The following is a 15599-nucleotide window of genomic DNA, read 5'->3' as shown; positions in this document are numbered from 1 at the left end:
CATCCCCATTCCCAGCGTGCTAATCTCAGCTTCACCAAACACCCCATTTACGCAATCTTTTTGGCCTGTGCAGGTCAGCATGTGGAATGCCATGGGGCAGCAGGAGGCAGAAGAAGAGGAATGTAAGGAGGAGGGTGGATTGCAAGCAACCGTTCCATTCCTGAAAGTAAAGAGAGGTAGGGGTGCTGGCAGTGAAGTGGAGCCAGTCTTCTAGGCGCGGAGAGGAGAGGGACGAGCCGATGAGGAGGATCCTCCTCCACTGTGCATGATGGGTCTGCTCTCCAACGTCACTGGTTGCTAGATGCCAATCGGCTGGCCTTCCTAGCAACCAGTGTGCAGTGGACCATAGGGGGGCCCGGCGGACAACGGGGGGCCCGGTGGACAACGGTGGGCCCCTAGACCACCAGGTAAACTAAGTAATCTGGCCTGTTGGGGGACAGTAAGGCCTATTGGGGGACAGTAATTGCCAGCCCTGTGTGTGGGGCCCCTTGACAAGTGGGGCCCCCGGGCAACCGCCGGGCATGCCCAATGGAAAAGACGGCCCTGATTCTGGGGCTCCTCTAATCCTGAGGTTGTTCCTCCTGTTTCTATTATCTAAATCCTCCACATGAGACTGTAACTGGGTGAATGCTGTGGCTAAAGCCTCATGTTCCCTGGAAAGGTCATTGTAAGCTATGGCTAATTCATCGTGCTTGTTTTCTAGTAAGTCTGTGCGAGAGCCAAGTGCAGCAATCTCCTGTGAAAGGGTTGTGGTGGATTATTGTGTTTCAGATTGAAATTTGTTCATGAGTTTGGAGCACAAGGATTCCAGACTGTTATCTAAATCCATTTTAGTGAGAGGACTATACTCACATTTCTGTGGTTTGCTTGTAGCCGATGATAGAGCTGAGGATACAGTGGGGAGATGAAGCTCTGCTGGAGAGGCTGCATGGGAGGGGGGGGGGGGGCTGGTGCCATCTTCAGCCATGCTGTATCTCTCTCTGGAACGGAGCAGATAGTGAGTGAGAGACTTCTGAGCACCTCCTCTCTTCTTTTTCTTGCTGGTCGGCATGCACGGAGCATAGGAGACAGGGGGGTTAAAGTTTGGAATGCTTATCAGCAGTTGATAGCCCTGTAATTGCTGCTGAAGGATGGAGCTCTTATCTTCTGCTTCCGTTCAGGTCCATGCCGCACATGCTCCATCACCTTGGGCTTTTTTCTGGTGTATTTTTGGGCTTTTTTCTGGCGTTTTCTGCAGGTCTTTGGAGGCAGGCACTGACATCTAACAAAAATGCTTGTAATCTGCCAAAAAAGAGGCTCATGTACTTTTTTGAGCTTCAGGCGTTTTGCCTCAGGTGACAAAATGCTCAAATGTGAACAGGGGCCATTGAACTGAATAGGATTTTGCTTGTTGAGTGTTCAGAAATGAGCGTTTTACGAGCTGAAAAACTCTCAGGTGTGAACAGGGCCTTAGAGAGCAGAAATCAGCCATATTTAAAGTTGTAAACTGCAAATTCTGAATAAGAATTTTAACAAATAGTTTACTGGGGAATGCTTATTTTTAATGCTTAATATGTTAAGTTAAAACATTGAGGATTTATTACTACTATAATATTGTAAGTGGGTCAGTAGGTAAGTGCACACCCACAGAATTGCCAGACCTTTATAACAGCATGTGAATTAGTAAATAAGTGCACACAAACAGAAAAGGAAAATGTGAGATACTTGAAGCACATCTGAAAGAAAATAATAATCCGCCCTAATCTGGTATTTAACAGCGGTGACTAGTTTCGCTTTCATTTATCATTTTCTTTGTCATATAGCTGGAGTAAGTGTAGAACATCTTCCTGATTCTCTCACAAGTCTCTTTGGTCATCATGGGTCTCAGTACTTCTGAGAAGGAGGGCTGCCGGCAAATACTGTTCCAGCTGGATGTCTCTGATTTATTGGCCCTGTACAAGACGGTCAGCAAAACTGAAACACCGGTCCGCGTCAAAGCAGGTAAGACATTCTTTTAACCAGGGGAGACATTGAAAGTACATAAATAAATACCTGGGACAGGTGTATTTTATAGTGACCCGCTGAACGCACACTGTTAATTAGAACATATATATACTGTATATATATATATATATATATATATATATATATATATGATATTTAAAATAGGTTAAAAAAGAGACATATGAACAATGATGTAACTTGATTTGGCTTGGAATAAATCTAGGTTTCTTCAGGTAATAATATATCAAAGACCATCCCTAATATTCAAGGAAAGTATCTAGATTAGAGTCATAGACAAATTTTTTGGCACCCTTAGTGCCGGTTCACACTATAGCGATGTCAGACACTGCATGTGGTTCGCACCGCACTGCTCTGCAAATCACATGCGATGTCTGTACGATGCAAATTTAGTCATACAGATTGTATGGCTGAATTTGAATCGCATTCGGACCAAAGTCACGCAGGACCCTTTTTTAATCTGCACCAGAATTGGGTCGCATAGGTGTTCACACCTATGCAATCCGATTCCTGTCCCAATCGACAGTTCGCACTGCGATATGCGAACTGATCTGGGGGTGTCGTTAACTTTGTATTGACACTCCCAGCAGTTCGCATATGGCAGTGTGAACTGCCTGTGAGTCGGGTGCGATGCGAGAACCCGCAGTGAATTTGCAAGGTTCCCTCATCGAACGAGTGTGAACCGGCACTTAGAGCTGACTGAATCAATGTTTTATTGCTCCTGAAAAATGGTGAAAACAAAAATAATTGTTGCATTTATACCTGCATGCTTTTTTTGTAAATCAAAGAGACTAAAGAGAAAAATAATTGCTAATCATGCAAATATATTCTAAAATGGACAGTTGTTGGTGAAATGATTTTCAATTGGATCATAGTGATATATAACTGTTTTCTGTAATTAGTATCACACATATTCAGTCTTATGATCAGTCAGGAAGCCTTTTAATTTGAGAAAGGTAGCCACTGTGCTGTTTGGTATTATCATGTGCATCACACAGAGAAAAGGAAAGGAAAGAGTTGTCTGAGGGTATCATAAAGAAATTTAAAGTCCGGCATGTCAAAAGTAAACCTACGTTCACACCTATGTGCTTTTTGGTGCATTTTGCAATTTGCACCAATTTGCAAAAAACGCACTACAGCTCATTTAACATGGTTTCCCATAGTACACGTTCACATCTATGCATTTTCACCTGGTGCATTTTTGGAAAGGGCCAGGGACTTTTTATCCTACAGCAGATTGCGTTTTGCATGTGAGAGATTTCAATAGAGTTGCACCAGAGACGCAAGGGCTGCGTTTTTCATGCGTTGTGTTTTTATTTTATTTTTTCCCTTTAAAAAATCTTTATATAGCTGGTTGCTAAGGAAGCCGGCCACCGCATCCTTAACAACCGATGAGTCATCACCTGTCAGTGGAGTTCCCTTCTGACTGCTGAATGTAAAAAAAATAATTGCCGGCAAAAAAAAACTGTGGAGAAAAAAAAAAGAGCATAGGGTCTGCCACCCCCCCCCCAGATCCATGCCAGGCCCTATACCAAACCCTCATCCAAGCATGCAGCCTGGCAGGTCAGGAAAAGGGAGGGGACGAACTATTCCAGGCTCTGCACTCATTGAAGGCTAACCACTGACTACCCGCTCCTCTGTCTGACAATTCTTAAATAGGTAAGGGGTGATGTCACCTGGTGGCCCAACCCCTTGTGATGTCACTACTTGGTGCATGTTAGGGAGGTGATGTCACAAGAGGGCGGGGCAGAGCAGAGCCCCCCCCTCCACCCCAAAGCATGTTGAGGGCATTTAGCCTGGTATGGTTCGGGGGGGGGGCACTTGCTTGTCCCCCTTCCTTTCCTAACCTACCAGGATGCATGCTCAGGTAAGGGCCTGGTATGGATCTGGGAGGGGGGGGCACACTGTTTTTTTCGGTTGTTAAAGCGGAGTTCCACCCAAAAGTGGAACTTCCGCTTTAGGTGGTCCTAACCCCCTGACATGCCACATTTTGCATGTAATTTTTTTGGGGGGGGAGCGGGTACCTAGTTTTGACAGGTACCCGCTCCCACTTCCGCTCGGAGCGCCGCGGCGCCCTGAGCGGAAGTTCTCCTCTCCCCCTCCCTCCCTGCAATCTTCTGGGACTATCAAGGAAATCTGTAATGATACTGACTGCCGAGTGTCAGAAACTCTGACCCAGTCATAGATCGTGGGTCTATGTCCGACAGGACATTGATCCAAATCACACAGCTAAAAACACCCAAGGATACTGTAACTAAGAACAATACAATGAACTATTCTGAAGTAGTCATCTATGAGCCTTGATCTGAATCCTATTGAACTATGGAACTCTTTGGAAAGGGCTAAAACATGCCATCTGGAAAAGACACCCTATAAACTGAGACAACTGGAGTAGTTTGAGTAGTAGAAGAGTGGGCAACTATACCAACTACCAGCTGGCAGGTGCAGAGGTGTCACTGAAAGCTATAAAAAAATCACTTTTCTGTAAGGGTTGTGCAATGAAATATTGGGTTAGGAGAACCATCACACATGTCCATGTCATTATATTTGTTGTATTATTTAGAATATTCTGCTGAATCTACAACTAAAATCAAAAGCCAAGTTTGATTTTTATTGAGTATGGAAAAAACAATGATGGTGCCACTTGCTTTAGTCAGTTTTAAGTTTCTTGTGGGTTCTTCTTTTCTTTGCAGAAGGGTACCATCAAGTTGTCCACATTTGTTCAAGATTTGACTATTGAAATATTTGTTCCAGGAAACATCCTGTACCAGTAAATGTCTCTTTATTTGCATGTTAAGATATATTGCTGAATTGAAAGTGCCAGGTATGGCTATTAGTGCATAGTTAAATTGGTCCAGCTTGAACTTCAACTGATATAACTATGCATGTTCTCTACCTGGCCTAAAGCTGAAAATTATTGTAGTAGGCACCGGTACTAAATCAAACTTTACTAACTTCCGAATCCCATGCTGAGGGTGGCAGGTGACAAGCTGCATCTGGTGGCAGGTGACACGTTGCATCTGGTGACAGGCGACGGTGGCAGATGACACACTGCATCTTGTGGCAGGCATTGGTGCAGGTGATACGCTGCATCTGGTGGCAGTGGCAAGTGACAAACTGCATCTGGTGGCAGGCAACGGTGGCAAGTGACATGCTACATCTGGTGGCAAGCGAGAGTGGCAAGTGACAAGTGACACACTGCATCTGGTGGCAGGTGACCTTGGCAAGTGACACACTGCATCTGGTGGTAGGCAAAAGTGGCAAGTGAAAAGCAGCATCTGGTGGTGGGCAACGGTGGCAAGTGACATGCTGCATCTGGTGGCAGGCAATGATGGCAAGTGACATGCTTTATCTGGTGGCAGGCAACAGTGGCAAGTGAAAAGCTACATCTGGTGGCGGGCAACGGTGGTAAGTGACATGATGCCCCTGGTGGCAGGCAACGGTGGCAAGTGATGAGCTGTATTTGGTGGCAGACGACGGTGGCAAGTGACATGCTGCATGGCAGATGACACACTGCATCTGGTGGCAAGTGACAAGCTGTATCTGGGGACATGCGATGGTGGCAAGTGGTGACAAGCTGCATCCAGTGGCAGGCGACGGTGGCAAGTGAAAAGCTGCATCTGGTGGCAGGTGATGGTGGCAAGTGACACACTCAGGGCTCCCACTGATTCTGCATTATTTTGACTTGAGCTATTTCATTTTACATTACAATGTAATAATAGAAATAATGCTCTCCAATCATCCTGATACCATATCAACCAAGCTGTGGTGATGATTGAAGCGCTATGCCCCAACAAATTACACGTGGCTGCAAATCAACCACCCAAATCAAGCATCCTTTTCTGTTCTAGAGTGTCAATGGTTGCTTAGGCTGGCCATACTGTACATTATACAATTTTCTTGTTCAATTTCCTTTAGATTTACCTTAAACTATGTAGTACAAGGGCCTGCCTGTTTGCATAAAAATTGAAAGTGGTTAGGTTTGACCTCATATTATATGGTTTTGGTAAATCGAAAGGAAAATTGTACAAGACAGTTTTATAATGTATGGCCATGCTTACTGTAATTTATTGATGGAAGGAGGTATTCTGTAGTCACAAAGGAGAACCAGGCAGGGTCGGCAGCATTGTAAAAGCTGTGTTAACCACTTGCCTACTGGGCACTTATACCCCTTTCCTGCCCAGGCCAATTTTCAGCACTGTGCCCATATGAAATTAGATTTTTTTCACACAAATAGAACTTTCTTTGGGTGGTAATTAATCACCATTGCGTTTTTTATTTCTTGCTAAACAAACAAAAAAAAAAAGGCAAAAAATGTTAAGAAAAAAACAAAACATTTTTTTTTTTCTTAGTTACTGTTATAAAATTTTGCAAACAGGTAATTTTTCTCCTTCACTGATGTGCGCTATAGAGGCTGCACTAAAGGGCACTAATAGGCGGCACTGATGAGGCAGCATTGATGGGCACTAATAGGTGGCACTGATGATGCAGCACTGATGGGCACTGATAGGCACTAATAGGCGGCACTGATGGGCATCATTGATTGGCAGCACTTATGGGCACTGTTGGGGCTGCACTGATCATCAGGATACTGATGATCAGTGCCCTGATGATCAGTGCAGATGTCCCCTTTCACACTAGCCGGTTACTGGCTCTCCCCTCTCCTCACACTGTGACAGCATGAGGAAAGGAATGTCGATAACCGGCAAGTGTGTTTACATTGTGATAAGCTGTAATTGGATCACAGAGTGTGCCGCCCATACACCGCACAGGGGCACAAGGGGTGCGATCACGGGGGGATGTCATATGACTCCCTGTCAGAACTGGCCAACCGCGTTATAGCAAAATGAATGCTACAGCACAATCGGCCATTGGTAAACCCAAAACCAAAATAGAGGAGGAGGAGGATTGCGGCTGCTCTGTGCAAAACCACTGCACAGATCATGTACTGGAAGTATGGCATTTTTATTTATTTTTTTTTATAATAAAGCCACACATTTATTCCCATCCCCATTCTTAGCTAAAAAATATCTATATATCCACATGTATGTGTCCCTACGCAAACAATTGACTGTGCTGAGAGCACGCTCCCAGCGCAGTAACCGGCAGGTACCCGAAAGCTCCCGATGCATAATTGCGATCAGAAGCTTTCTGATCATGCGACTGCTAATCACAGCAGTCACATGATTAGAATGCCCCCCTCCACCTCCTGGCATTTAGAACCTCTTAAAGGGCCGGGAGGCGACTGCGGGAAGGGGTTAACTAAAATAGTACTTTTTTAGTACTGACGCTTCGACGTTGCTGTGTTCTTCTAGTGCACTGGAGTGCCATTTAACAAGAGTGCAACAGCAATGCATGCTTTGCCTTAATCAGCCTAAATAAAAGTATGAATGTCCAGAAGATAAAACTCAAAGAAGACCTGCCTGTAAATGTCACAGAATCTAGGCGTAGTTGGAATCTCTTGCTTAGAGATTGACGTAAAAAGAAGATGGGGTGATTCAACTCACTGCCATCTACCCAGACGGGAAATATCAGTTTTAAGTGAACTTACCCTAAAGCTATATTTTTCCTTTTCTTTTCAGAACTTATACGGAAAATCATAGAAGAGAGTAATAAGGCTGAAGAACTCTTGCACCGGAAAAAGGTTTACCGACACATTATTGTTCAGTACCTGAATAACCAGAATATTTTTATTTATGCTAACAGCACAAAGGAAAAGGCCATAGAAACAGTGCTAGATCTCTGGAGAAAATCAGTAAGTATTACAGACTTGATAAATTCCTCAATATTCTCCTGAAAGTTTTGTCTGAAAATGTTTTCAGTTGTTCTGTTGCTGCAGCTAAAACTGGTCAGAAACGAATAAACTGCCCAATGCAAAGGTCCTATACTACACTCCATTTAGGGTAAGGACATTATATATGCTGTATACAGGGAATAGTTTTGTACACAACTGTATACTAGAGAGCTGGGTTTACACCGCTCCAAGCAGCCTGTGAGGTCCCATCTACTGCTTTGAAGATCTAAGGTAATCCGTAGAGAGAGAAAGGTGGCGACACATCCAGAAAATATATTCAAAAATGCTTTATTGTAAACCCATTAAGAAAAAAAAACGACATGACACACACGGTTCAAAGGTGCTCAGTAAACGCATTTCACACTCTTGTGATTACTATTACTATCAGTAAGCACGAGAGTGTAAAACACATTTACTGAGCAACTTTGGACCATGTGTGTCATGTCTTTTATGAATTGCATTTTTTTCTGGATGTCCCGCCACCTTTCTCTCTCTCTACTGACAACTGTATACTAATCTATGGGCCCATTCACAAAGCTGTGTCTAGCAGCAAAACAATAAAAAATAAAATAGGACAAAGTTGCATCTGTCATTTCAGGCATATTTGGTGCTATGTGTAAGTAAACGTTTGCGCTAACATAGTGTCAGTAGAGCAGGGGGATACTATTGATTGCCGGCCGCCACTGCTGCTCTTGACCAACATGTCATAATGAACAATGTGTAATCAGCAGCTCCTATGTGATTACATACTGTCAGTCTGATTGAGTCCTTAATGTACCAGCAGTTCATGCGCAGATTGACCATAGGTAGTCATTCGTGAATGACTTCCTGAGGACATTCTGCGCATGCGCCATTAGCACATTGACTTATTCAGACCGACAACGTGTAAATCAGCAGTTTGTTGTGCGCATAGAAATGTTGCATAGATGCTCATGCATACATCAACTATGCAGGATCTGTCTGCCAGTCTCTGCCAACAAATTACTGTGTATCATACAGAAGTATATAAGATACATCCATGCTAATGAGCCGTTAGGGGAACACCTCGAATGCTATTATGATCACCTCGGACATTGGATGGTCCAGTTATAAAAACACAGATTTTCTAACTTGACCTTCTCTCTTTTCAGCATGAAGAATAAAGAAGGGTTAATTTATATGTGAACTTTAACAATGAACCATGCTCCCTTTTGATCTGTTCTTTATACCATTGTGAGCATTTTGTTACATCAGTTTAAGTGCAAATAAAATGTTGATCTTTAGAGCTGTCCTGTGTCCTCTACACACTTCCTATGACATCTCAAAGAGCCATCATAGTATTTATCTTGGGCTACAGAATGATTAGCCTGTATGTTTTTGCAATCTGTGAGCTGGAATGGTTGAGCAGTTTAGCAAAAAAAGACTGGGCAGGGCTGACACTACTTAGTCCATAAAAATGCATTGTGCGGGCAGCTACAAGACATTATTAGCTGAGTGCATTTCTGGCAGTTCAAAAGGTTTTTGCTGTGTACTTGCAGGGTCTGAAATGAGTAGCGTGCATGTATTGCAGAGATATACTTTTTTATTTATTTTTTTATTTTGCCTTGACATACGCTTTAAATGTGCATGTTCTCCTACACTCCATGGGGAAAGTCACACAAGAAACAGTGAGGTTAATGCCACATTACTAAAAATAATAAACGTACAGTATGTCTCCCTGCCCACCTATGGCTAGTCTGTGGCTCTGTACTGACAGGTGAAAAGAGTACGGATCACTTAAAGCTCATCTATGCTTTAACATGTTAATTTAATACATTTTTCAATTTCATTTTTGTTCAGGCACTTAATATAATAAGGTTTCAGTGCTCCTGTCTCTGTTTCCAATTGTCAAATGGGCTTCAAATGGAACACGTTATAAAAGCATGACCCACTGATGTCACCATCTGGAAGCATTCTTATATAACTTTATATTATTGGCGATTGACCATTTAATGTGTATGCCCATATTGTGCACAGACTAAAGTGTATGTGCATCTACTGTAATTATGTAAGTCCTGGGAATGACTATTTCTACTAACGTTTACCCCTAGTCATTCAGGAAGAAAGAATTTTCCATCTATACTCTACCTTTACTTTAAGAGGTTAGTACAGAATGACTAGCATGAGACTATCCCATCCTACTGAAACATTCTTCTATCACATTCCATCTTTAGAACAAATAGACAAATATAAGAATTAGCAAAAGAAAAAAAAAATAATCTGTTGTTTACCTTTACAGAACACTTCCATAAACGTGGAACATGATGCTGCAGCCTTTGATACTGCTGTATCTCAGCTGTCCATCCAAATCAATAGTTTATCCATACAAAACAGTCAGGAAGATAGCAACCAAGTAGATAAAGCATGGTTGTTTGCGACAAAGGATGCTCAGGTAGGTTTACAATATTTGTGTGATTTCATGAGCGACATTTTGTGAATTATCCTGAGGTTACTGTTGAGTAAGGGATTGTATTTTTTTATATATTGTGGCCTCACCCAGTGTAGACATTACAGTACACGACTAGCTATGACCCATCTGGGTGATCTGCCATTTTATCAAGTACCTCATTTTATGTGCTGTTAGGGCTTGTTTTTAGCAATTGACAATATTGTCAAATTCTATTAATGTATTGGGTTGGAGGTAATTTTTTTTTATTTCCTATTTTTCTATATAGTGATATATTAATTACTGTAGGAAATCCATTCCCTATTTTTGTATATGCTGTTTTCTGTATGCGTGGCCCACTCCTATGTGTGTGGTTGAGTCGGTGAACCTATGTTATTTGTGCTTCCCTTTTGGTCCCTGTAGGGACCATTTAATTAGACCATTGTCAAAGAGGGATTTCTCCAGACTTTTCACTTGCTGTGATGTCTTCAGGACAAGAAGAGAATGCTAATCTCCCTAGCAAGATTTTTATGCCATCTTTCAAGGACCTAAATAAACACAACCATAACTATGATATTCTTTTAACTGAAAAACCCAGTGTTAATCTTTCAAGGTGCAGTTTGAAAGTAAATCTTTCTCATAATTTTTTGTTACATCATTTAAGGTTTACCAGAATGATGCAGCTGGTATATTCTTTCCAAACGTGTACAAAGCTGCTCCAAGAAGAACTCCACAAAAAAGTAAAGCTGTCCCACGTGCTGCAGCAAACGTACCTTCTTTGGCAACCTTTACTACTCAGGTGAGATAAAGGTCCTGTTCAACTTTAAAAGGCCATTAAGCTTTTGTTAGGACCCCCATACATGGTTAAAAAAAAAAAAAATTACATTAATTCCACCCAAAATGGACAAATCCACATGAATAGCATGGGGCAAAATTTGATTTTCCCTGCAGGCCTATACTAATGTCTGGTTGCTAGAGGGACCTTGTGGTTGGCTAGTTTTTGTGCCCAGGTATCAGGATGAGGTCAGGCCAGTCAAGTTACTCTACCCCAAACTCGCTCATCCATGTCTTTATGGACCTTGTTATATGCACTGGTGCGCAGTCATGTTGGAACAGGAAGGGGCCATTCCCAAACTGTTCCCAAAAAGTTGGGAGCATGAAATTGTCCAAAATGTCTTGGTATGCTGTTACCTTAAGAGTTCCCTTCACTGGAACTAAGTGGCTTAAGCCCAACCCTTAAAAAACAACCCCACATCATAATCCTCCCTCCACCAAATGATTTGGACCATTACACAAAGCAAGGTTCATAAAGACATGGATGAGCAAGTTTGGGGTGGAGGAACATGACTGGCACAGAGTCCTGACCTCAACCTGGTGGAAGACCTTTGGGATGAATTAGAGCGGAGATTGCATAGTTACATAGTAGTTAAGGTTCAACCTGTGTAGGTGTGTGTGTGTCAGTGACGATATTCATTTCCCATATCCCTGAATATTGTGTTCTTTGAGATGCATGTCCAAGAGTCTTTTAAAAATATTGATACTCCCCGCTGAAACCACCAATTGTGGAAGAGTTCCACATTCTTACCGCCCTGACAGTGAAAAACCCCCTATGTAGCTTAAGGTTAAACCTCTTCTCCTATAATCTCATTGTGTTGCCATGTGTCCTCTTACCCTCTCTTGGACGAAATAGTTTATTTCCTATGCTGGGATCGCCATTGAGGTATTTGTAAATTGCCATTGTGTCCCCTCTCAGGCGTCTTTTCTGCAGGGAGAATAAGTTAAGTGCGAGTAATCGCTCCTCGTAACTAAGGTCTTCCAATCCCCTAATTAGTTTAGTTGCCCTTCTTTGGACTCTCTCCAGTTCCAGCACATCCCTTCTGAGGATTGGTGACCAGAACTGGACAGAATACTCAAGATATGGCCGGACCGGAATAAATCCCCTCTTTATGCATGCCAATATTCTGCCAGCTTTGGCAGCTGCAGCTTGACATTACATGCTATTGCTTAGTCTATCTCCCACTAGGACCCCCATATCTTTCTCCAGCCTTGATTCCCCCAGAGGTCCCCCCCCCCCCCTAGTAATAGACGAGCAAGGCCTTCTCATACAACTGCAGTGCCTGACTTCACAAATACGTTCCTGAAAGAATGTTCAAACATTTCCAAAGACACACTCCTAATCCTTGTGGACAGCCTTCCCAGAAGAGTTGAAGCTGGTATAGCTTCAACTATAGGAGGACTAACTCAATATTGAACCCTACAGACTAAGACTTGGATGACAGTAAAGTTCATGTGCATGTAATGGCAAGCGTCCCAATACTTTTGACAATATTGTGTGTGTGTGTGTGTGTGTGTGCGCACACATACACACACATATACTGTATATATATATATATATATATATATATATATATATATATATATATATATATATATACACACACACAGTAAATGTAAACTACATTGTCAGTGTGCTTCTGTCCTCATTTGTTTATCTTTGTTGATGTCATAGACTACTGACAGCAATGCATTTGCTGTGCTTTACGCTTCAACCTCTGGAGCCAAGCCGAAAGTGAAACCTGCACCAAGCAAATCTCAGTCTACTACAGTTTCAGTCACTGTGTCAGTCACCTCAGTCTCACAAGTAAGTTTGTGACCAAAACTGATGAAGTTTTCATTTTCATATATGTAACCAAGAGCTATTCAAAAATACTAATACTATCTTACACATCATGCAACTGTGCTAAAATCCGGATTTAACTCTATTTGAACTTTCATCTGAGTTCATTCTGATGCCTTGCAAAGTCTGTTGTTCCTGAAGCCTGTGCTATTAAACTACGTATCGTTCTGCTTCCTGTATCACAAACTGCCTCTAGGCTTCCAAGGCATATACCATTAACAGCTTGATAGCTGTGGGACACTTCTTAAGAGGCTACATTGATTACAGTGTGATTGTACTGTATCGTTTTTGTATCTTCTTTAGGCTTAATTCACACCTGAGTAGGTTGAAGCACTTTTCTACAAGCACTTTTGGGATTCTTATTGTATCCTGTGGTGCCCATTCACACCCGAATATCATGTTGCTTGAAGCATGTTGCTCAACGCTCGAATAAGTACATACACTTTTTTGCGGCAGAGTTAAGTGTTTTTGGTCCCTATAGACTTCAACGGGAGCTCCTGAAAAATTTCTTGAAAAACAAGAAAAACGCATGTGTTTCATGTGATTTAATGCCTTTCCTTTTAGTAATTAGCTTTCCATTTGCTAAACCAAAAATGATCAAGTCTGAAAATGGTCCTCACTTTGACAGGACATTTGCTAAAATTGAAATGATACACAGAAGATTAGCATGGCCCCTGCGCAAACCTGAAAATGTCTGAAAAACATGTGTAAAAACACCCCAAAACACTTGAAGAAGCTTGAGCCTAATTGTGAACTTAGGCTAAAGCAGCCCCTAGACCAGGGATTTGCAAACTGTGGCCCTCCAGATGTTTCAGAGCTACAAGTCCCATGAGGCATAGCAAGACTCTGACAGCCACAAGCATGACACCCAGAGGCATGATGGGACTTGTAGTTTTGCGACAGCTGGAGGGCCACAGTTTGCATATCCCTACCCTAGACTATGCAATATTCCATGGTAGAAGGAAAAAAAATTGTTTAATTCCCCCATAAACCATGTCAGTGTTAATGGGGGAATCCCTCCCGCAGCAATATTGTGTTCTGCCTGTGGGTTTTTAAAAAGAAAAATATGGTTTGTGTCAAACCCCTTATTAACCCTTACTTAACCATATTTAGTTCCTAATAACTCATTCTAGTTTTTGCAGAATTTCGTACATCTTCTTTTATGCCTATTTAATGTCTTTTCACATCTATGTGGCTCTGTGTGCTGCAGATGCATGGGCATGCCAGTATATTGATTTGAAAGGTCCTGTTTTTAAAATATGTCTGCACTGTCCAAGCTCCCTAGACCCTTTTTGCAAAGGGTGGCCAGGGCTAAGGGGACCTAATCTATCATGATCCTTTTCTATTTCTAACTTTTCTTTCCCCTCCCCCCCCTCTTTTTTATATTTATGTTTAGATTTAAAATTTCTTGCTTTTCTGTTTTTGATTCTGTTATATCATTCCATATTGATAAATGTTATCGATGAATGCTGCAGGGGGACCGTACAGTTTCCCCAATTGTGCTATTTTCCCGGGATCAAGACCCATTGGGTTGCAATATCAGGATCCATTCTAGATGCTAATGTTATAGTTCACTATGTTCTGGAAATACATGTGACCAGCAACTTGCTGTAATGTCACTTGATTACTATTCGCAGATTTTTTGGAGTACTTAGTGATTGATACATGTGGGCTTATAGCCTTGGAGAAATAGTCATGTTAATAAGTAGAGCCGGATTGCTAAACCTGATACTTTGTGCAGTAGCCCCTCTATACAACCAATCAGGACCTCTGATCACTTTGGTAAATGCATCCTCATTTTGACGATTACCTGATAGTATTCAACTAAGTTTTTGTACTGTAATGTGCTTAAAACTGTAATAAAAATCATTGGAAAAAAAATATATCTGCAGTGAAATTGCATGGTTCTTTTTAGTACATGAGGGGGCCATTAACTGTAAAAAATTGCATGTTTTCTTTACAGCACCGTATTTTTTGTGTGGCTGCATGCACAGATGTGAACCTAACTTTAACAAGAACAAAACTAAACCTTAGAATGAAACCTTAGAATGAAACTATCTTTATATGTTTTTTTCTATTTTCCAGCAAAACAGCAATGAAGTTTCCCAGGCTACAAAGGGGCCCAGGAAAAAAACACATTGAAGGAGGCCTTTATGTCTGCAGTCATTCAGGTTGTGAAGAATATAAAATAATTGGGCACCTAGTCTGTGAGCCAAATAACAATATCCTATGTTCATGTATTTTCTTGCCATTCTTTTTCCCTTTCAAATATTTTTATTGAATTTTCAAACATACAGGGAAAGAAATCAAAAACAGTCAGGGTAAAATAAAGTAACTTGCAGGTATTTCACTTAAGTAACTTTTCAGATGATCTTAATACAGGATAGTCATATCAATTACCGTAACAACCATCAACAAAATAGCAGTTCGTGACCATGAACTATAATTATTGCGATCCCACTTATGTCTATATATCACATTATAGAACTAGTAGTTCAATCTGTCTGAACTATTCTATATATAGTGTTCATTTTGTGCCCTCACTTCCGTATATGGGTATCGTACCACTGAGTCCACGGATACCATTCTTGTACCTCTCTTTGATACCTGCCCACAGTGGGTGCCATGAGCAGTTCAAAGGTTTTATGCGTTTGGACCGTAGCTATCACTTCTGATAGAACAGGTATGCACACCTCCTTCCATTTCCTAGTGATACAAATCTT

General features: G+C 41.8%; 1 protein-coding gene across 3 annotated transcripts; it reads left to right on the top strand.

The window, feature by feature from the left end:
• Positions 1 to 1774: 1774 nt before the first annotated feature.
• LOC309548455 (uncharacterized protein) lies at positions 1775 to 15068 on the top strand. Of its 3 annotated transcripts, XM_082248399.1 has the most exons (6): positions 1776 to 1980; positions 7584 to 7756; positions 10053 to 10205; positions 10864 to 10998; positions 12709 to 12840; positions 14962 to 15068. In XM_082248399.1, the coding sequence occupies exons 1-6, from the start codon at positions 1857 to 1859 to the stop codon at positions 15016 to 15018; spliced, it is 774 nt and encodes a 257-aa protein (XP_082104525.1). In that variant the 5' UTR covers positions 1776 to 1856; the 3' UTR covers positions 15019 to 15068. The 3 variants fall into 3 exon arrangements, with proteins under 3 accessions (XP_082104527.1, XP_082104525.1, XP_082104526.1); XM_082248401.1 differs by lacking the exon at positions 10053 to 10205 and having other exon boundaries at positions 1775 to 1980; XM_082248400.1 differs by lacking the exon at positions 10864 to 10998.
• The last annotated feature ends 531 nt before the right edge of the window (positions 15069 to 15599 follow it).

The sequence above is a fragment of the Pelophylax lessonae genome, assembly GCF_965119305.1.
Source record: "Pelophylax lessonae genome assembly, chromosome: 2".
In the NCBI taxonomy this organism is placed as follows: domain Eukaryota; kingdom Metazoa; phylum Chordata; class Amphibia; order Anura; family Ranidae; genus Pelophylax; species Pelophylax lessonae.
Note: the sequence above shows the minus strand (reverse complement) of the source record. Positions and strands in the feature narration are given on the sequence as shown.

Excerpts from the sequence above, each read along its gene's own strand:
- LOC309548455 (XM_082248399.1), top strand. The coding sequence starts at position 1,857 with ATGGGTCTCAGTACTTCTGAGAAGGAGGGCTGCCGGCAAATACTGTTC. Across the intron at positions 10,999-12,708 it reads TGGCAACCTTTACTACTCAG|ACTACTGACAGCAATGCATT; the intron begins GTGAGATAAAGG and ends TTGATGTCATAG. Across the intron at positions 12,841-14,961 it reads CAGTCACCTCAGTCTCACAA|CAAAACAGCAATGAAGTTTC; the intron begins GTAAGTTTGTGA and ends TCTATTTTCCAG.